The 21406-nt window shown below is 45.6% G+C and overlaps 1 protein-coding gene across 1 annotated transcript; it reads left to right on the top strand.

Annotated features, from left to right (window-relative positions):
* Positions 1 to 351: 351 nt before the first annotated feature.
* On the top strand, positions 352 to 21221 carry LOC128732182 (transcription factor SOX-1). The gene is made up of 5 exons (XM_053825351.1): positions 352 to 664; positions 793 to 941; positions 10114 to 10308; positions 10394 to 10476; positions 20529 to 21221. The coding sequence occupies exons 1-5, from the start codon at positions 438 to 440 to the stop codon at positions 21219 to 21221; spliced, it is 1347 nt and encodes a 448-aa protein (XP_053681326.1). The 5' UTR covers positions 352 to 437.
* Positions 21222 to 21406: the final 185 nt, after the last annotated feature.

Here is a 21406-nt window from a genome sequence, read left to right as displayed (position 1 = left end):
GAGCGCGGGCAAGTGTATTTAACGAATGTTTAAATGGGTTCATTTGGTTAAATGGATTTACAAACATGATTGCGTCATTTTTTTCACTTTTAATATATTCCTTAATATAGTATTTAGGAAGGGCATGGGATTTAGTTACAAGCCGATCGAATCAATCACCGAAACTATGCCGATGGATTTTGAGAAGGTTCAACATGAATTGATTGACGTGTTTACGCATCGCTCATAATAGCAATTAGTGTTTTACAATTTCTCGCAAACGAACGCAGTTATGCTAAATTTAGCACCCAACATCGATTCTGGATGTTTTGAACAAACCAAATATTCCTTTTATCCTCGTTCCAGAAGCACGCCCATTGCACCGGTTCCCAAGGACATCAAATCGCATCCCGTCCCGCATTCGTCCTGCATCGCGGTCTAGCTGCAGAGCGGAAAAAATGATGGATCGAATACCTTCGCTATCGATACCGGGCTTATCGCTGTCGCATTCCCTTTCCATACCGACGTCACAGGCCCTGTCGAATCAATCATCGCACGCACTGAACTCGCTCGGGTTACATTCGCAAAATTTGCATGCCTCATCCGTGAACGCGCTACACAACTCGCAAACGACCAACCTGCACCAGAACGTCGGTGGGCTGCTGAATGGTGCGGCTGGCAATGGGTGAGTAGAAGGACTGGAATGGACGAGAACGCACGCGTTCGGAACGCTGGACCCAAATTATCACTTCATAACGGATCCGATCCTTCTCGATTCTCCTGGTTTTCGACCTCGCCGGCGCTGCTGCACAGCCTGCTGGGCCAGGCGATGCTGAAAAAACCTGCCGAGGAGCACATCAAGCGGCCGATGAACGCGTTCATGGTGTGGTCACGGTTGCAGCGAAGGAAAATTGCCCAGGATAACCCGAAAATGCACAACTCGGAGATCTCGAAACGGCTCGGTAAGTCTGCGAAGAGAGCGATGCAAAGGGTGCATAGGAAGGAAATACTTTCAAACGAAGCATATGGTTTTGGAAAAACTAAATTTATTTTTCTTCTGACAAAATGTTTCACAAACAAATTAGTTTATTTTCCAGCTGTTAATGTCTTAGCAACCTTGTGTAGTCATTCTAAGAAGATTCTAAAATACAACAAAAACAAAAAAGATTTTAAAATAACAACGATTCTGCAATGTTGAATTCTAATTTCCTTCCATTTCCATTTCCCAATACATATTTCCCAAGGGTAAGTTTTATGAATTCTAAAACCAAAATCGAAGATGTATAAACCATGGGAACTGCAGAGTGCAATCGCAGTAGGCTATACCTTGTCTCAACCAAAGCCTATTAGTCCTGCGTTAGTCATTGCTTTCGAGGTCCAAAGTCTCTTTAAAAATACACAAAAAAAAATTGCTTTCGAGGTAGTCAAGTAAAAAGAGTGTCGTGTAAAATGCTTCCTATCTGTACAATTTGTAATGATTTTCTGGAGGTTGATGTTGTCATACTAGGATGTGGCCATTTGTACCATGAAAAGTGTTTCAAAGCATTCGGCAAGCATTTCTTGGAGTCGTGCTGCCAGCATCGCGGGAAGCGCATGAGCTTTGCTCTTAATAGTTCAGAAAATGGCGGGGCAATTAGGGTCTACATGAGTATACATGCTTGTGAAAAGGAAATGAATAAGTTAAAAGAATAAATGAAACTTGTAGATGACGAAATCCTAGTTCTTAAAAGGTGGTTGAATTAGATTAATATAATTTAATAAACGAAGTTGATTGCTTATTCAGAACTTGGAGAAACAATAAACATGTCATATTATGTAGCTTAGCAACCGAAACAATAAATTCGGTGTTTAAAAAAACCCCTTCTTTGATATCTTGAAACAGTAGTTTCAAAATTCGTCATTTGACAGCTAATTTTACTTATAAGGCTATGTCCGATCGTAGTAACCCGTCATGGAGGCCTAGTGGGCCTGTGTTAGTCGGCCTACAAAGCTATAGTGTCCTATAAAATGCTACCTATTTGTACAATTTGCAATGGTGTGCTGGTTTTTAATGTTGTCGTTGCAAGATGTGGCCATTTATACCATGAAAAGTGTGTAAAAAAAATAAGCAAGCATTTCTTTGAACCCTGCCAGAAGCAGGGAACACAAAATTTCCAAAAATGTTTGGAACGGTGGCGTAATATTCCCGAAAATATAGAAAACGATGGGCTCCTTCGAACCTACATCAATGTGAATGCGATGGCGTCTGAAAAGACGCTACACAGATATCAGCTGATGGAGAAAATCGAGAAAGTAAAAGAGGAAATCCGAGATCTTCAATCCAAGCATCGAAAAGCCGGTGGACGCTCAAAGTGCAGCTGTGTTTTGCCGAGAAAAAAGGACAATAAGTCCCTCAAACGGAAAGTGGATGACTCAACGGAATTTGAATGGTAAAATTGAATGAAAAATGTTTGGAAGCTAACATGGTTTTGTGGCATTAGTACTTTTTTCTTCGTAATGTCTTCATCAAAAAAAAGAACTCATCAAAATTATCGAACGCTTAGTCAGACCAGAAAAATATTATGAAACAAAATTCATCCTTGCGGAGCTTTCTGTTGGTTTGTCTTCAAAAATTGATTTTGAGTGAAATATGATGTGAAAATGTTAGCAAGAAATTTTGTTTGTTCAAAGCGAATTGTCGTGTTAATTTAAATTTATATTTCAACTGCTTCCCAGTATTTTAAACATATACACTTAACATGAAAATACATCAGAGTAAAGTTTATTAACTTAATTCTCTTTACATTGCTCCTTCCTTTCGTGAACACTAGATTTGGCTCTTTTGTACGCCGATACATTATAAAATCGCCTGATAACACAACACCGTATTTCCGGTTCGAAAATGCGTTCTAAAATTAATCCACACCACCGCCAGTGCGGTCCATTATAATTTTCTGCTGCATGCGATTGCAAGTGTCAGTCAACAAGTGACATCTCGCACTGTACTCGAACGAACGCAACTTAGTTGAAAGGGCTGCAAGGATTCCCGCAAACAAGGACAAAATCCCGGGGGCGTCTCTCGGGGCAATGATTCGCTTCAACGATGTGTCACAAAAACGCACACAGCACCCACTGGTCGCTGATACCGCTGTATTAGGTCAATCGACGGTGGTTGAGGGCGTCAATCGGGAGGGATTTTTCTCAAACAATATCCAAGGCCACCAGCTGCTTTTGTTGTCTTCGCCGGGCGGATAGTGCGAGTGGATTTTTTCGTTTCCGTGCGATCCAAACAATCGGCCTGCGATATCATCTTTTCCTTCCCCGAGAATGGTCACTCAATTATCGATTATGGCTTCATTTATCCAATTTTGCTTGGTTTCACGTGCAGAAAGTACCATCGCACCGGTGTGGGCAAGCTAATAGCAAACAATTTCGCACAAAAGAGTCACTCCTTCCAAACGGATGACCGAGGTTTCGTGTAATCACCCAAAAACTCCATTTCCAAAACCCGACGCGGGTGTGTCACCGGGAAACGTTTGCGAACAAAACATAAATCCCTCTCCAGCGGGGAAAGCTTCGAACAGTGGCCGGTGTTTCCGGTTTACAAAACCGCTCTTATCGGATCTCACGTCACATGTCGCATGCCGTGCGTCAGCGATTCCTTTTCCTGTTTCGATTCGTTTCGACCCCTCGAAGCGCTGTTCGACGGCAGTGCAGCTTCGTTTCTGTGGCCGGTGGAAATGGAAAACGCGCCCCCTGTTTCGCCTTCGCCAAGGTGACTGAGACACTGGTTTGATAGCAATCTTATCGAAACGCCCAGACAAGCATTTGAGAGGTAAAAACCTCCACGAAATGTTGGCGACGTGCACGCGAGTGTTCCGTCCTCACGCACCAAACATGTTACGTTTCGGTGTTTTCCGGAATGCGATCCATATGCGTAGTTTCCTTTCACTTTCCACCAGCGCGTGGAGTAGGGTTATTGTTTGGAAAAAAAATCGAAAAAAATGTCCTACGTCCTAAGCAAAAGGTATTTTCTTTTTGCTACTCCAATGTGTCGGCAAAGGGCACCAGCTCTCGCCTAGCAATTTATTTCCTTTCGCATTGAATATTTGTTCTGATGTTCAGTTCCCGCCGTGTGGCTGGAAGAATCGCAATGGTATGTAAATAAACTGGCGGGAAAGATTTATGTTTGCTAAGCATACCGAGCTAGAATGAACTGTGCGCCAATTTTTGCTCTCGGCAAGTAAAAAGTGTCAATAGAAGGCAATATCTTTTTTTTTTTTAACTCACTAAGCCCATACCGTAAGATGACTCTTTTGTGAAGCAACTACCGTTTGGTTAGCGCCAGCAAAAAGAAAAAAGGAAAGCACATTGTATCGTCCATGAAAAGGCTATTATGCGGAGTTTTTTGAATACATTTTTTCGTCGCAATAAAGGGCACCGGTGGCAGCAAGGATTTAAAACCATTCACAGGGTAAAGGTCACCATGAATGATTTGAATGTCAAACTTAAGTTATCGCAACGGTATGAGTAGGTGCGGAAGCGTTTTCCGCAAGTTTTACTTGCCTAACTGATGGATTTTTGTGGGGATAAATAGGAGAAACTGTGTACTGAGTTCAAACCGGATAAGGTGTGTTATTTTTGCAGAAAATTTGAACGAAATATAGAATACAACAGTATTTAATAAGTTTTACTTCAAACACATTGTAAAAGGTTGATTTTAACCTTTTTTATGCTTCAAGGATCTAAACGCAAATTCAATTTCGTGTTCGTGTTTTAAATGAGAATCCTTCCGACGACCCCATCAAGTTATAACCCATTCCCTAGTGTCACCAGGGTGACATGAACACAATAGATAGCAACATGTAGGCTGGCTCCATTTGAGTAATTATTTTTCGAATGTTTATTGCAAACACAGACCAAGGATGGCGACCGTTCAACAGGCAGCAAGCAGCCAACCGGATGCATCTAGGAGATTTGAAATTTTCCGCCAAACTGACTAGCAAATCCTGGCGACTATCACGGGTTGGCTTTAATTTGGAAAATTGCTCCCACCGTTGCGAGGGGTTTTCCCAGCCTACTGTGTGCACCTCAAGCTGTTGTGGTGACGGCTCCTGGCACTTTTGAAAACGAGGCTCAAACACCGGAAGAAGTGACAGCGACACGTGACACTACGCCGCAAATGTCATGTTCCGTTGTGCATGCTTGCGTTCGGTACAGGGGCAAGATTTTGGACAAGCGAAGGTCGATTTACAAGTTTTAAAATGCAACTCACAGTTTTCCGCACTGTGCGTTAAGGGCTTTTCTTTCGCTCTTACACACATACACGTCGCCCGGCACACAGCATGCCATGGCTCGGCGGGCACTCGTCAGCCAGGAGATTCACAATCCCCGAAACCATGCGGTGGCGTTTTGTCCCGATCGCTATCGGGTGGCCGGGCGGCGGTGAATTCAATTTATATTATCATTCAATTAAAACCGATTTCGATTAAATGATGTGTTGAGAAGAGGGTTAATCTGAGTCACGTGCCGGTAGCCGTCGTTGCCATGCGGCGCTTCTGGGGAAAGGGCGTCTTCAACGAGTCCATGAGATACACGAGGCTATTCCGAGTTCCAGCGAAGGAAGTAGGGCAAACACAGAACGCTACTCGCCAATGGAAATATGATAATTTGGATTAGTTGGGTTTGAATTTATTATCTCGTCTCTCGGGCTGACGGGTGCCGCATCCCGCTGGTGGCCCGCTCGTTGCGCTTCGTCAGGATTTCGTTGCCCTTGGCTGATGGGTCTGTTTGGCAACATGTCACGGGCAGAGCCGGGAATCGGTGTTTGATGACGTGGCTGAAATCAACCGCCCGTGCAATATGACGCCGTTGTTCATGGGAACGCTCGTGACGTTCGTGCCTCAATGGCCATCGATTTTTCGTGGGTAAGTTCGACGATTGGAACATGGAAAATGCGCTGGTTAACAATCCCCCTTGATTCACGATGCCAATGGCCTGTTGTATGCAAAAATTGTTCAATGGTGCTTTGCTATACCTAGGCTAGTAACATATACGCATTTGAGCAGGTTGCATTTTTATGATATAATAGATAAAAACCATGGGATGAGATATAAATCATAAATCGTACACTCTGGTACATAAACATAACCTCAAAATTAATACACATGAGCCCAATTTAATGAAACTGAAATAATATCCATTCGAGGTATTATTTCATTTATAACATATCATGTTATTGTACATTACATACATTATTTGACATAAATTTAACTTCCCGAACCAATTTCGTATCATTTATTTTTCACATAGCAACTTCACTACATAAATCCTGCTTGTCAAGGTATTTAATTTTGCATTTTATTCACTCATTAAAAACTCCCAAAAATGTGATGCATGCCAACAGTCTTTTATGTGCGTAGATATTTTCATTATCGGTAAAATTTTCCCATGTTTTTCATGGCACCCTCCCATTAACGAGCGCTTTCCGATTTGGGAAAGCACCCAGCACCGTTATGGTGAAAGGATCACGCTCCTGCACAGGATTTTCACTCTCAACTTGCTCCCTCAAAACCACCATCAGCCATCCCCACGCACAACTGCTTTCACAACCGAACCGACAATGCGAACGAAAATGTCCGCTCAGCGGAATGGCTGGCAACAATGGCACAAAATGCAGCATGCATGCGCCATTGTTCCGAATTTTAAAACATTATTCAAGCATAATGAATATGGCACAAACGTTGTTGTGTGATTGTGTGCCAGCATTGTACCGTTGCGCCGGTAAAAGGAGCGCCCGAACAGGTCCGGACCGCTCCAAGTCCCGGCAGTTGCGCTCACATTGTTCTGCCGCCCTTTCGGAACGTCCGCATCCTGGCACACACATACAACCTGGCACGCATACGTGTGCACAGGCAAAAAAATGGTTGAAAATAGTAGCCTCGCCAAAAAGGACCACAGCATCCGGCAGATTGTACACAATTCGCATGGATGCATGGAGCAGACGGTCGGTCCGTCGGACAGTAGCGTTGTCAGTACCGGAGTGGCATCCGTGCGAGCGAACGAACGAATCGGTCGATGCGTGGATGCCGGGTTGCAAAATGGGCATTGTCTCCAGCCGAGCGGAAGTGAGTTTTCAGCCGGAAAACTTCCACTGCGATGCACGAACCATACGCCCGTGGCTGGGTGGGGCTGGGATTGTTGTTTCGGAAGTTTTCCATCCTCGTCGTCGTCGTCGTCATCGTCATCGTCGTTCTGCATGGAAACATGTGTTGCGCCGGTATTGTGCGCATTGTGCCGGAATGCTGGATAAATTCGGTCCACACCGGCAGGTGGAGCCGTATCTTCGCAAGATCGAAGGCATTGTTGCGGAAGTCGTCCGGCACAGGTAGAGCCACGTTCCTTCGCGATACTTCCAACCGTTTTTGCTTCTTGTGGCCAACGCCTGCGATGGAAAGAGAGGCACGTTTTCTTTTGCTTTTCCACGTCGCAGATGCCCAAGACAATGGATGGATAGGCCCCATGCGATGGCAGAGGAAATTAGAGGAAGTGTGCAAGGATATCCGAGATTATTCCTCCATCCGGTTGTGACGGCGCTTGGTAAAGATTTCTCGTCCGCTCGGTTCGAAGGAAGCGCCATTGAAAGCCACCCCCGCGTGGAAAGCGGGCGGCACAATCGGAGAAAATGGAAATGGAACTGCAAAATGAAGGCAGGAAGGCGGTGCGCTGAATGTGATTGAAAAGTGCTCCTTTCAGGTGGAAATTCGCCATTGTTAGGCACTCGTGCAAGGATGCCGCTAGCTGAGGAGCCCTCAGCACGAAGGATACATCGCTCAAGGACCCTCGGCAATGACACTCCGTCCGTGGGAGCTAAATGTAACGATGCTAAGCGACCGTTTCGAGCGCGGTGGCATTAATATATCGAAAGCAAATCACATGCAGTGCCTCGGGCGCTAGCCCGGGAAGCTACGCATGAGCTCCCAGCTAACCGGCGCGTCAAGTAGATTATATTAATTAATTGCGATCGTGCCTATCGCTTACAAACGCCACTCGACCGCAACGTTTCAGTGGCAAGCGCAAGGCCAGGTGGCAACTGACAGGTGGGACAATTGGGAGTCATTTCACTACCGACTAATTCCATTGGTAGCGCAGTGCCTCAGCAACGCGAACGGGCGTGGATTGCGATTGTTTCACGCGCTTTAATAACACTATCCAGGTTGAAAAGTGGCCGCCAGCAACTATCGACCGCCGGCTCGAATTGTTTCCAGCACGCTGAGTGGTGTGTGGTAGATTTGATTAACGAAGTGCCGGTGGTGTTGAAAGTAGTGAAGATTTCCGCCGCAAAATTAATGGGTAATGTGTTGTTTGAAAGTAAATTAAATTTGAATATAGTTATGGAGAAGCTGCTTATTGACGCCACAAAGAATGCATTTGATTTACTATTAACCGTTTAAGTACCGTTGACGAAAGTTAATTCAAATAGTATATTTTTTCATACAATCTATATTTTCAAAATTAAGTTTAGAGTAAGAAAACTTTCAATACTCTGATATTAAAACAATATTGTAATAATATTCTGAAACTCACGTGGCAATAATGTGGTAGAGTAAAATACAGAATTTCAGGTCGTAGTTTTTTATGCATTCTATCGTACTTTACCTTAAACTCGCAAACATTGTACTAGGCTATAAATATGAAAAATAGGATCATGAAAGTAAAAGAATAGTTTAAAACAATGCATGAAGTTTCATATACGCTTTCGACCGTTTGCTTGTAGTCTTTGCTTTCGTAAGCATCATAACGAGAGGCGCATATTAAAACTTATCCAACTTCATACGAACAGTTTGGAGACGCCTGGTGTATTTTAGCAGTGCTTCTAAAACATGTTTTTGGCTGTACAAATGTGCGCTCCGGTGGCCATTTAAAAATCCTCCACTTGCGCCGTAAATATCAATCGAAGCGATTGCCAGCCATTGCAATTTGCAGCTTTTATTCGGTTGGCTGAATCCGGACTCAACCTAGCAACTTTCCACCTTGTTGATAGATATTTTCTTGCATGGCCTACTGCATGCGCCATAACACGTCAGCACCCGGTACCGATGCACTCAACAGCCACACCGCCCTGGTTGCTTCCATCAAAAAACTCTCCATAAACCACCGCTCGGAGCTGGTAGAAAAATAAATCCAGCGACTCAGTTAAAACACTCCTGTAATCCATCCGTAATCCGTAAAGCTCAGTGCGGCGTAAAAAAGTGCGCCATACTACACGCATTTAGTAAACTTTTCACCATCGAACGGTTTCCCGCATTCGATACGCGAGTGTAAACTCTTCGCGCTCTGACATCCTGCCCACGGATACGAGAGGGTGTTTTTTTTCTTCTCTGTACCCTCGCCCGAGAGGAGCAAATTCACCAGCCACGGGGTGGAACAAATGGTGCAGCGTCATTGTTGTTAAGGATGTAAGCAAATATTTGTAGTTTTCCCGGGCCGTGACGTGTAATCGTGCCTGTCCGCCCTCCAGGGACGAACGCCCCGACCGACGGTCCAATTTCCGGAGTGATTCTCATCTTTCGCCTGCGCCACCGAGGGGGCTTTGGAAAACAATGGTGAGATTTGTTTGCGATTCGGCCCCCGGGCCGACTATCGCACCAGAGGAGACGGCATATATGTGCGTCCTGTTTGCACTAAAATCAACGACAGCGGCTGTGGACCGACGTTGCAACAATGCACTCCACTGGCAGGTTAAACTGTTTAGACTGTCGGGTCGGGTTTCGACGTCAGTGTGGTGGGGCGCGCGTGTGTGTCATTTTCAAATTGTTGGTGCACTATGTTTGCGTTTGCTGTTTGCGTAATTAATGTGAAACCAATCTCGCAGTGGGGACGACGGGCAATGCGTCGAACTGAGGTATTCTGCTTCAACAATTCGCGTCGTTTAGCGATTGGTTGGGGCATTAGTTAGCGGTTACTGGACGTGGGTGAAAACAGGAATGTTTGCAGACCTACAGGAGCTTTTAAACCCATTTTTAGGACCATTTGTAGTGTTAAAAATGCAGCTGCAACATCATTAACGTGCCCTGCTGAATCGCAAACACCTCATTATTTGCTTGGTTTTGGTTCTAAAATTTAACCTCAAATTATTCTCTCTACTCGGTGCAGGTGCAGAGTGGAAGCTGCTGACAGAGGACGAAAAGCGACCGTTCATCGACGAAGCCAAGCGGTTGAGAGCGATGCACATGAAGGAACATCCGGACTACAAGTACCGACCGCGCCGGAAGCCAAAACCAATCCGCCGCGATGGTTACCCATACCCGATGACGTACCCATCGGTGCCTGTCGATGCTCTGCGAGCCGGTAAGATCGCACCATGCACAGCTTTTGCACATGCACGTTCCACCTTTTTTTTTCACGTTTATCTGTTTGTTCCCCAAAACTGCAGGGATCACGCCGAGTTACTTCGCACCGGGCGCTCCCTACCATTTAGGAAGCCATTTGTCACAGGCCAGTCCACCTACGACTCAGGTGAGTTTCTCGGAGATCGGAATCGTACAGCTGTGGGGGAGGTTGTCTCGAGATTAAAGGGATAAAACTCATCAGCTGGTGGATGTGTATGGCGCTGGGAACGCTATCCGATGGCGTGCGAATCCTTCGACGAAGTCTTTGTTCTACACAGGAAAAAAAACAGAAGAGACTTGGAAACAATCACACGTTTGGCTCAAGATGATAATTGGACGGCTTTTTTATTTTTTTTAAATACACCCCCTGCAACGTTGAAGCATAACCCAAGAAATGCGAACCGCCACAATGACGCCACTCGTTTTGTGTCCGCAGAAGTGCCACTCCTGTCAGCCGCGGCGAACGATTATTACCCATTTGTTGAAGGAACGTCTCGAGAACCCCAAAGATCCCGACTGCAGGCCAGGTAGGCCGCAACGGTAGCAGCTTGATTGAGAAATTTGTCACTCACATGATTAGTTGTTTGTCATGGTGATTGCTTCTCGAGCATCTCGTTTGTCGCGCGAACGGGAAATGACGCTGGTCGTGGGGTTGTGATTTCGTGGGAGTTTGAGGTTTTCCTGTTCGTCAGCCTGGTTCGTCAGCCGACCAAGCGCAGGAAGCCGTCATTCAGAAGGTGAAGTTAATGGGCTTAATTGCACGCACGCACACACCCACCGGTGTGGAGAAGAGTTACTTTGTTTGGGAGCTTTTTTTTTTTTTGAAGGGATCCAATCCGAACGGCAGATGGCCGTTGTAGAACCGAGCGTAGAGAACGGTCGAGCAGAAAAGCGAACACACGGGACCCGTTGAAGGGAAACATTTTGACTGTGAAATCATCTTTAATTGGAGCCGATTATGATTAAGATTTCTTCTCCGGTTGCTACTCCGGTGCCCTTTTCCAGGCATTTCTCTGTCCTTTTGGTGCCCGCGTGAAGTTGCGAGTGGCGTTCCAGAGGTTCGGGAAGTAATAAAAGCAAGTTCCTGAAACCTGCAGCACAACCAGACACCTTGTAAACGGGTTTGCGGAGGCTCCCGAAACGATACCTTCGAAAAATCCACCACCAAAGCACACGTGCACGGTCGAGAAGAGGGCTTAGGACCACGCCAATGAAGTTGTCTAGGAGTCGATCCTATTTGGAAGCTCCGCACGAAAGGAAACAGAAGCGAAGAGACATAGACGAGTGAGAGAGAGAGAGAGAGCGTGCATAACGCTGTGTTTAAAATGATTACAAGATTAATTTGATGATTTAACACTTTAGGTTGTCTCGTATTTTTTTTTCTCTTGCTTCCACACTACGATCCGGCCTTTCTTCCGTAGGCCCTTTTTTTGTACGCCTTGTCTTACGTTTCGAGGCTTTCGCGCTTTCACGCCGTTTTCGTTCTCGGCCGCGCGCGCTCAACCATCTTCGCAGCCGCAGTTAATCGCGGGATCGCGTTTTTCGGGCTCGGGAGGTTTTTATTTTCCTTTTTTTTCTTCATTCTCTCCCCCTCAATTTCTCAACCAGCAAGTGTAGCCAAACGCTCTCGAGTAGGGCCCGCGGGGTGGAGTTTTAAGTGATAATTCGACGGTTTCCACTATGACGGATCAAATTATAGGAATTATCGGCTGTCGGTCGGTAGTTATTTTCATTTATTTCGATCGAACGGAACCGGGATAATGGCAGGTACGCACCGCAAGCGCTGGGATGATGATCATGAAGTCTGAAGGCGCTCGTTCGTCTTCGCTCGTTGTTTTATTTTCTCCCTTTTTGGGCCCCTTTTGCTGTGCCGTCAATCGGCTCTCACACGGTAGCCATCGATCGGTAAACGGCGCTAAACGGATGGGATGATTGTTTTAAGCCGGCTTCGGGATAGCGCAAGTAAACGAGCCTCGCAGGCGGCCTATTGATGGGGTTTCAATCGCGTTTCAGCCACGCTTAGTTAGGATGAAGGTGTCGAAGATGTGGCGTAAGCGTTGAGTAATCCGACATGATATTTCAACACGCATGACGGCCGATGTTTGACGAGACCCACTGCCGGGGTCTTTACTGCTGTAACGTTTCGCGATCACGTGGAGGGTGAAAATTTCAAGATTTAAATTTTGGAAAAGAGCTCCCCACGAGCTTGGGAAGTGGGAATAGATGACTTCTTCACAAGCCGAAGACGTGATGCAACGCCAACACAACAAAAAAAGGCCTACACAGCATCCCTGACGATCCATTCAAGTTTCTCACGACCTTCCAGGCGTAAAACATCATCATCAACAAAAACTCCCGATTAGCTTCACCTCAGGTGCGATTGGCCGAAAATCGGTCATCTTTCGGTGAATGATTCGAGGCGTTTTATTGCGGTTGCGTTAAGAATTTCTCCTGGGAAACACACCAGCCAACGATGAAGCGGTTCTCGAACCGAAGCCAAAGCGGGCTGCTTATTCGGAAGGTCCAATCGATTTGAAGATCGAATTTTCCACCACATTTACCACGGCCGTCCGATTTCCCCGGCGGTGTTCGGTTGCCTCTCGGTAACGTCTTCATCTAACGAGTGGCAATCGATTCCCGGCCATGGCAGCGGCTCGTAACGGATCGTACGGTATGAAATCAATCGCTGGTGCTCGATCCACGGTTTCTGGAGCACACCCGACGATCGGTCTCTCGGACGGGAACTGGGAACAACAGCCCGCTCAGGATGATTGGGATGATTTAGCTCCGTGGACCGACGTGGCCTGGTAGCAGTGCAGAAATCATCCTCGAATAGCGCACAAAGTTTGTTCCCATGGTGCTTTGGTTGCACGATGACGTTCGCTTGTTTGTGTAGCCGCGGAAAATAGCGGAAAATTACTAGAACAACAACTGCCGGCTGGATACTTCACGAGCTAAAACACCCACCGTTCTCACGGTGACGGAGGAAAAAAAATTGGGAAATGTGTTGAAGGAGAAAGCAAACACAAATGGCGGGCGGCGAAATCGAAATATCAACAGCCGGGGTGAATAAGAGCGCAAGGTCCCTTTGGAGTGTTTCTCAAAAAAAAAAAAACATCTATATATGTATCTCGCACCCGACGTTGCAGGGTGTAGTTGACAAAATCTAAACAACGCATTGTTCGAAAAAGCAAACACCTTCACCGCATTTGCGTACAATTATGGGCCAGGCTTGAATCGTTGGTGTAATTATCACTAAACAGCACACACCCCGAAAACCGGAAGCCCAACCCCACGAGGTCTCGAAAAAAAGGGGTGCCACGGTGGTGATGATTTTCCCCCATGCACCCTCGAATCGGGGGAGATTTTCTTTGCGTTTTCGCCGTTCGGTTCGGTGACAAACGACAACAAAAACTGACACAAAAAGCGTCCTTGTTTGTTTAGATGACTATGGATGGGTTGGATGGGGTTGATAAGCGAAGCCTTAGGGAGAACCTTTGGTGGCTTGTTTGTACTCGAGGGCTGCAAATCTATTCCTCCAACGAGGGAAAGTTGCCCTGGGGAAAATTGAAAATTCAATTGATGACCGCAGAAGGAGAATTGGACTTTCTTTTTTTGGAAGAATTGTCAAAGCGATATTGTTGGTGGAAACATTTAGAGGCTTCGATTGGCGCATTACAGCTCCTCAATTTTGGCGTTTTATGTTAATATTGCATTTACTCGTGGAAAATAAATTGCATTTCCTTTTGGTATGTGTTTGCGTACGAAGTAGAAAGTGATAAAGGTTTAAGCGAATATTTTTAATGTAAATGTTTTGTGTCGTGTATAACAATTGAGATCCTTATGAAAAGGTCCTTATGAATAAGATACACGAGTAAGCATAAAAGATTTCCCCGAGTTCTGTAAATGATTTTCACTGATTTTAGATCTTTAAAGTGATCCATTTCCCAGGCTCAGAAAATGAAATTCAAGCCTTAAAGCGCATTCCTTAAAGCCAAACGATCGTTCTAACACTCCTTCACAACCCATGAAAATGAGAGCCATTGTCAAGCTTTCCAATGCCATGGTTATTTTCCCTCCATCGGTTGCAGCTCAATTGCAATCTCCACAATGGGATGCATCAATCACTCCCTGATTGGGATCGATACGACTGCAAATGGCATTACGCGCACTCCTCCCAAGACAAGTGCAGCATAAAACGAAGAAATAGGACACATCAACACCAAAGCGCTCATTTCCATACCAAGTGGGTGCAAAATTACATCCCGCTGCATGGGAACATTCGTGCTTCAAGGCTATCCAGGACCCACAACCCCCTAAACTTGCATCGCTGGTCCACTTTTCATGGTCAGCTCGTAGACAACGCCGCCAACGGAGCCAATCAGAATCTCGTTCGTCATCCTGATAAACGATAAACGAGACGTACCAATGGCCCTGAAAACAGCAACCAGGCGCACCAATTCACGCCCGTGAGAGAGAGAGAAAAAAGAAAAACTCCCTAAATGGCAGCCCTCCACGCCCGGTGGGGCCACATTCCGAGGGCGAGACCGAAGAAGCGTGAAGAAATGGAAAATATTGTATTTATCGCATCATTTCTTTTAATAATACACCATTAAAATTTAATCATCACCTTATTTGCCCTCCCAAGGAAAAGGGCCCCACATTGCCGGAGGCTGTTTGTGTGTTTAATAGGGGCTCCAGGAATCTGGCCCGGGGACGTGTACTTCTATTTTTTTTTTCGTGCCTCCCGGTGGTTATTTTAAGCTCCCGGCACTGATTTCTCGCGTAGGTAATGTTTCAATCTGCTGCGGTCAAGCGCATGATTTTTTGAACGCCGTGTTTGCTCAAACCGAGCTCGCTGGCTCTCTATCGCGCGTTCGGTGTGAGATATAATTATGTTTTTAACACTTTGTTTCTTCCTACCGTATCATTATTCATTCGCTACAATTCACGCCCACTTTCGGTGTCGAGGGGTTTGGTGAGCTTCTGGGGATGCTGTGTGAACCATCGGGGGTTTTTCTGTTGTTCTTTATACCTAGTGAGAGATACTTCAATTCTTTAGGGTGTTGTTAAATATTCCCTTGGTCTTAAAACTGCATGATTTCGTTCTCCCAAAGAATACAGAAAATTCACGTCTTATGTTCAGCTTATGCTTAGAATGACTTGTCACAGTTTATGCTTAGAAAGAGAGTGCATTTTTAGCACCACACGACTCGACCTGGGACCTTCCTTAGGTGGCGAATTCTGAGAACCTAAGTTCCCCCTTCACTAAAATGGAATCGCCAACCGCACAAGCCAACAGCTCTTGCTTTCACGCCGTGCCACTGACAGGGGGGTTTGTTTTGATTTGATTACGGGTCCTATTGCTTAAAGGTGTGCCAGATAAGGTGTTTAATTCAAGAAAAACACACAGGGTGGCGCCTGGAATTAACATCCTGTCTGGGGGAATTTGGCCCGCGGGCATGCGCAAAGGGCGCAGGGCTTTTCTTGGGTTGGGTTTTCCTTCCTTTCGGTGTTGCATTTGGCACAAAATCCGCAAACATCTGCCACACACACACCCCAGAGCACAGGGTGCGCCGTTGTGGGAACGTTGTTGGTCCGTTTTCCAAGAAGCTGTTCCCGCTGAGGGTGCTCCAAGGACGAGACGCCCAACATCCGGCCCCTGGCGTTACAATGGCGCGCTGCAAATAAAGTCAAAAGCCACTCAACGAGCCACGCACAAAAGCCACACCGGAAGCTGACCAAAAGACTAAAAACGCCCCATAAGCCGGCTAATTATTCGCCATTAGCTTGTGAATGGTGCGAGCGCGCGCGCGCCGCGAATACTCACAGGAGGGAGTGATTATTTGTGCAAGATTTCGACGCATTTCGCGCGTCCGTCGGGTTTTTCTTCGCTTTTCACATCCTTCGTGGGGCAATAATTCTGGCATTCTTCATTTCACAACAACGAAGAACGCCACACCGAAGACGACAACAAAGGACGTTTGGCCTACTGGGTTTTCCCGCAGCAGGCGTGTTGCAAACATTTGCGCATCGCGAGTGAAGTTAAAAATGTGAAAACTCATCGCATTAAATTGCGACACTCACAGGTAGAGTGATGTGGTCGGTGCAAAGCGAACAGAGTGCTAATTGGGTTTGGTTGTTGCGTTTGGTTTTTGATTCAAATTGGCTCAATTCAAGTTGAATCACGCATTGCAAGCCTGATAAAAGGCTGTTCTTAATCGCTTCAAACAACTCTAATGCACGCGTAAAAGCTACACAATTTCTTACGAAATTTTACAAAATTGATCACACTTAAAACTATTGGTGGAAGCTCACAAAAGTATGTCTAAGTGTTTTATAACTTTGCATTGGCCTAAAATTTTGAAAAAATATTTATTTTATTAAAACAACTCATTAGTTAGCGCTCGATTCAATAAACGAAAGGCCACATGGCGTAGGATATTCAGTAAGGCAACATAAAAAGCTCTCTTGCCGTGAAATGATCATAAAAACCGCTCTTGGAATGGAACAGCAAAAAAAACAAAAATTTAAAAATGGCTGGAAAATCGATCGATGAGATGCACCACTAAAAACAGAGATGCAGATTACAACATAGCTTTAGCATGTACAATAATAGTGAGCAAAAAAAAACTCCATCCCAACGAGTGTAGAAATGGAGAGCACACGGATAAAAAAAAAACTGCACACGGCCGAGATCTGCCGAGAAGCCACAGAAAAAGGCCCCAAAGACGCCAAAGGAGTGGAGCCAAATGGAAAAGAATGCACTGACAAAAGATGACACTCAAACAATGGTCGCTTAACGAGCGTCTCGTTCACGCTCGATCACGTCCGCGAATGCGGTGAGGTGTCGAAAAAAAAGGGCACACACACACACACCGATCTGAAGGGAACGCGACTCCTTTTGTCTGACTGTCGGGCAGGAGCGAAGAAGGGATCGGTAAGCGAAGGTGGTGGGTGGTAGGGAAAGAAAAAACACAGAAAAAGGCAGCGAAATGAAAAGCAACAATAACGGCGCATTCATTACTGGTTATTTATTTGAAGTTATTTATTATTTTCTTGTTATTTAAATTCATAAGCCCCCGCCAAGACGGACGATCCCGCGAGACCGCGTACAAGCGTCTCCGCCCCCTCCAAAGCTCCAAACGGAAACGCTCCATTCGGTGGTGGTTTTCTTCGTTCGTTCTTCCTCCCCCACGGAGCACATTGCATTCGTGCATTGGCAGCGAAACCGGGCCGGATGCACTCTCCGGTTGCAGCCTCACGGGATGACCTTCGCGGGAGTTTGCCCCCATTGTTCTACGGCGTAGGTGTGAAGGCACACGGACGCGTGAACCATTACGTCTCTATTCGCGCGTGACAAATGATGGGCCTAATCGAGCCGCGCGGTGGAATGAAGAAAAAAAAAAACCCATTCCCGTGTTGTGTCTCGTGACAAAATCGCGATGTCTTAGACCGCGATGCGAATGACACTAAGTAGAGGGAGTTGGGGTGGCTTTGGGGAGGGATGAATTATTAAAAAAAAACACACACACTCACTACAACAGGGTTAGGTTTGGAAAGCAATGATCGCATGTTGCATGCATGTTTGCAATAGGGTTTTTGTCGATCTGTTTCGAGCGCTTTAGAAGTATCTCTAAACATCATGCTAATGTAGGTTGCTATAGTGACCGAATAAGCATTCAACCACATGCAACGTCCTTTGTGTATTTAACAAAGGCACTTGCAATGGTTGCTTAGACAAATTAAAGACTTCTGATCAAAGTTATTGTGCGTGCTAATGATTTTACTGGTACGCTGCCGCACTAGCTTTGGTTTTTAATTAAAAAGTATATAATTTTATTTCTTTTCTAACGTGAAACAAGTTTTACTTATAAACTTGATCACTTCGTTTTGATGTTAATAATCGTGAAGTCTAGACAAAAATAACTTAACCAACGGTTATGGTTCATAAATATTGTATTATCATTCGACTTCATAGAACAATTATCGTTGGTATTTTCCATTGGTTTCTAATACTGCAAGCATAAATATTTGTTATATTTTTTGAATGTATGCTCATGTAGGTCACAGATTTTTTTTCAAAATTTATAAAAATTATATACTCAGTAAGTAAGGTTAGTTTTTGCTACAGTAAAGATTCGTCAACATCATAAAATGTTGTCAGTCAGTTGCCTGCTTGGTGTCGTATTCTGCCGACGACCCACAAAATGGAGATTCCTCAACAGAGAGCCCTTCAATTCCCTATCCGCTATCGTTTTGTCAACGAATGCCCAACGGATCAAATGGCAGATCTCCAGTGACGATCGAGCGCGTGCTACGCAAAGCGTGGGCCAACGATCTACACGATCTACACGCTTCTGTCCTCGCTGGTTCCGGTTGCAGACACTCAGATATCCCCTCGATAAGATAAAGCCCACCGCGTGTAAGCGAGAGCAAGATCACGTGAAAAGGATGCCACTGGATCGCACCTAGACGCCACCTTCTGCTTCATTCGACACCCGGGCGGGGACATTTGCATATTTGTTTCTTTTTTTTGTCTGTCTCAAAAAAAACGACTGCACCCCAAGGCGGCAGCCGTGAGGCGTTTTATCTTTATTTTACACTCCGCAACGTCGTGCTTCGTTTGGCTTCGACACTGACAGTGGCATGTGGCGATCGAGAGCCACCGCAGTGTGGAAGCTTTGTACCGAACAGGGAACCATATTTTAGCTTCTTGTTTTTGGGGGATTAGCGAATTTTTTCATTCCCCAACCTGGTGAGTTTTGGCCCGGGAGCCATTTCGGTTGCGTGGTGTTGCAACGATGCGTCAGCTGAGAACCCCCGTTGAGGTTGCTTTACACTTTGGTTAGGGTGAAATGGGGTGGTGGGAGGGGATGTTGAAGGCGAAGAAGAGAGAATGAGGATCGGGCTTTTTCGGTTAAAAGCGACTTTTGGGATCAGCTGGAAGATGCTGGGATAAATTCGACCGTTTTAGGCATTAGTCGATTGAATTCTAGCCAAAAAAAAGGTTATCGTCATTTAGTTATTTGAACCTAATAAAAACTGATATATCCTTTGCATATCCTTTGAAATTTATCAGAAATTGAGAAGCTTGATTATTGCATCATATTCGATTTAGATAAAGAAAGCTTATTTCTCATATTGTATTATGTTTCCTTGGAATCAACTATACTTCACCAAACTGAGATCGAAAATTGTGGTAAATCATGCATTTGATTTTCTTTCTAAAACCAATATATCTGAAGGATAAAAAGGGATGTGTATACCTTATGGAGGTAATCTTTGATTTCTGGAGATATCTCGATTTGAAATTCCTTCATTTAAACGTATTCGAAAGCTCGATAACCTATTGAAACTAAACAGCCCGTAGATTATGATCTAAAATTATGATTTGAGGAAATTCAAGCATTTGTAATACTCGGTGCCACAAAAGCCTTTTGATCAGAAGTTCACTTCGTGATGACACGCTGCCAAGAAAGCTGATTCCTTTCCTCGACTAACCATCTTCCGAAATCGCCCTTCGACGGGATGAAGATTTATTCGTTTACAGTTTTATTGATTTCGCCACCGCCACAAAGTACCAACGGATCCCTTCGAGATATGGCTTCGATCATGCCAGCAGCTATGCCCTGAACCAACCAAACGGGTCAATGCTTTTTACACCCCAACCGACGACGCCCCGGATCGATTCCGACGCCCTTAAACAATCCAAAACCAACCACTGAAATATGATTTGTGGCGGATTAGAGTGATCCATGTTTATGGCTCTGTGTGTTTTTTTTTCCAATCCACACTCGATCGCACGCGTGACCCTTTTGTGGGGTCGTCTCCGGAAATTGGATCCGTACGCCCGGTTTATGGAACAGTTTTCAGATGGATCGACCATAAAGTCCATCAGATCCATCAAAAGAAGGAATTGATCGAGTCCACGTATCAAAAGGGATGGAGATAAAATTGTGATGCCAGCAGAAAATCAGGAACAAAGGCTTTTTCTTTGCCGTCTCGTGGATTTATGTATAATACATTATGTCTTATTTGCGTTTAAAATCTTGGAAGAAAAGATGCTAGATTTTTGCTATTAGGTCTTAGCTCTTATCCCTTAGATGTTTAGCGAAACAGCTTCTCCATTAACCATTGTTGTGATGTATCCTACAATATATCCCGTTTTCATTCCAGTCATCGATCGCCTCCCAGATGGACGTCTCGAAGTTCGCCCTCGATCGGAGCGCCTACCTCAACACGGCCGCTGCAGGCGCACTCTACGACTCGACGAAAGCCCAAAGCAACCCATACAGCGCCTATCTCGATCCGACCTCCGTCCTGACGAAGGCCTACTTCGATTCAAAGATGTACCAGGATCGAGCCCAAGCCGCCGCCAACTACGCGTTTGACATTTCCAAAATCTATGGCTCCTCCGCTCAGCAACACCACCACCAACAACAGCAACCATCGCCCCATCAAAAGCAGCAGCAGCAACACCAGCAGCAGCAACAACAGCATCAGCAACAGCAACAACACCAGCAACAGCAGCAGCATCAGCAACACCTGCACCATCAGTTGCACCATCAACATCAGCTACAGAACGGTGGTTTAGATGAGCGAGAGTCAACACCTCAGCTGAGTGACGTCTCTGCGGACATCAAACCACAAATTGGGGAACCTTTGGATGGGTCACCGCTACACAGCCACAGCTACGGGGCAGGTCTTTTAGGTGGAGGAGCTGCTGCTAGTGGCCTGTACCAGTACTCAGCGGCTGCTGCAGCTGCGGTTGCGGCCACAAGTGGAGCTGCTAGTTCGTCCTCTTCGTCCGGTGCTGGTGGTGGAGGATCTTCCGGGGACTACCGGCGGCCATTGACTGTCATCTTCTGACCCAACTCCGAGCTGATGGGTGACCGAGGCGACTACTAGCCACGTGTCGATGGGGTGCCAAGGAGTTTGTTTTTAAACAGCGCCCAATAAAGCGATAGATCCCGGTCGGCTTCAGTATTAGTTATTTATTGTGTGGGTTTAGGTTGTTTTAAACGCGTAGACGGAATGTGGACAAATGAAGGTGT

This window comes from Anopheles nili, chromosome 2, assembly GCF_943737925.1.
Source record: "Anopheles nili chromosome 2, idAnoNiliSN_F5_01, whole genome shotgun sequence".
NCBI classification, from domain to species: Eukaryota; Metazoa; Arthropoda; class Insecta; order Diptera; family Culicidae; genus Anopheles; species Anopheles nili.
The sequence above is the reverse complement of the archived record's forward strand: the minus strand, read 5'-3'. Positions and strand labels throughout refer to the sequence as shown.

What these genes read in the sequence shown, in the direction of transcription:
- LOC128732182 (XM_053825351.1), top strand. Translation starts at nt 438, where the DNA reads ATGATGGATCGAATACCTTCGCTATCGATACCGGGCTTATCGCTGTCG. An exon ending in AATGGTGCGGCTGGCAATGG is followed by an intron (nt 665 to 792) that starts GTGAGTAGAAGG and finishes GCTGCTGCACAG; the next exon opens with CCTGCTGGGCCAGGCGATGC. An exon ending in CCAGTCCACCTACGACTCAG is followed by an intron (nt 10,477 to 20,528) that starts GTGAGTTTCTCG and finishes TTTTCATTCCAG; the next exon opens with TCATCGATCGCCTCCCAGAT.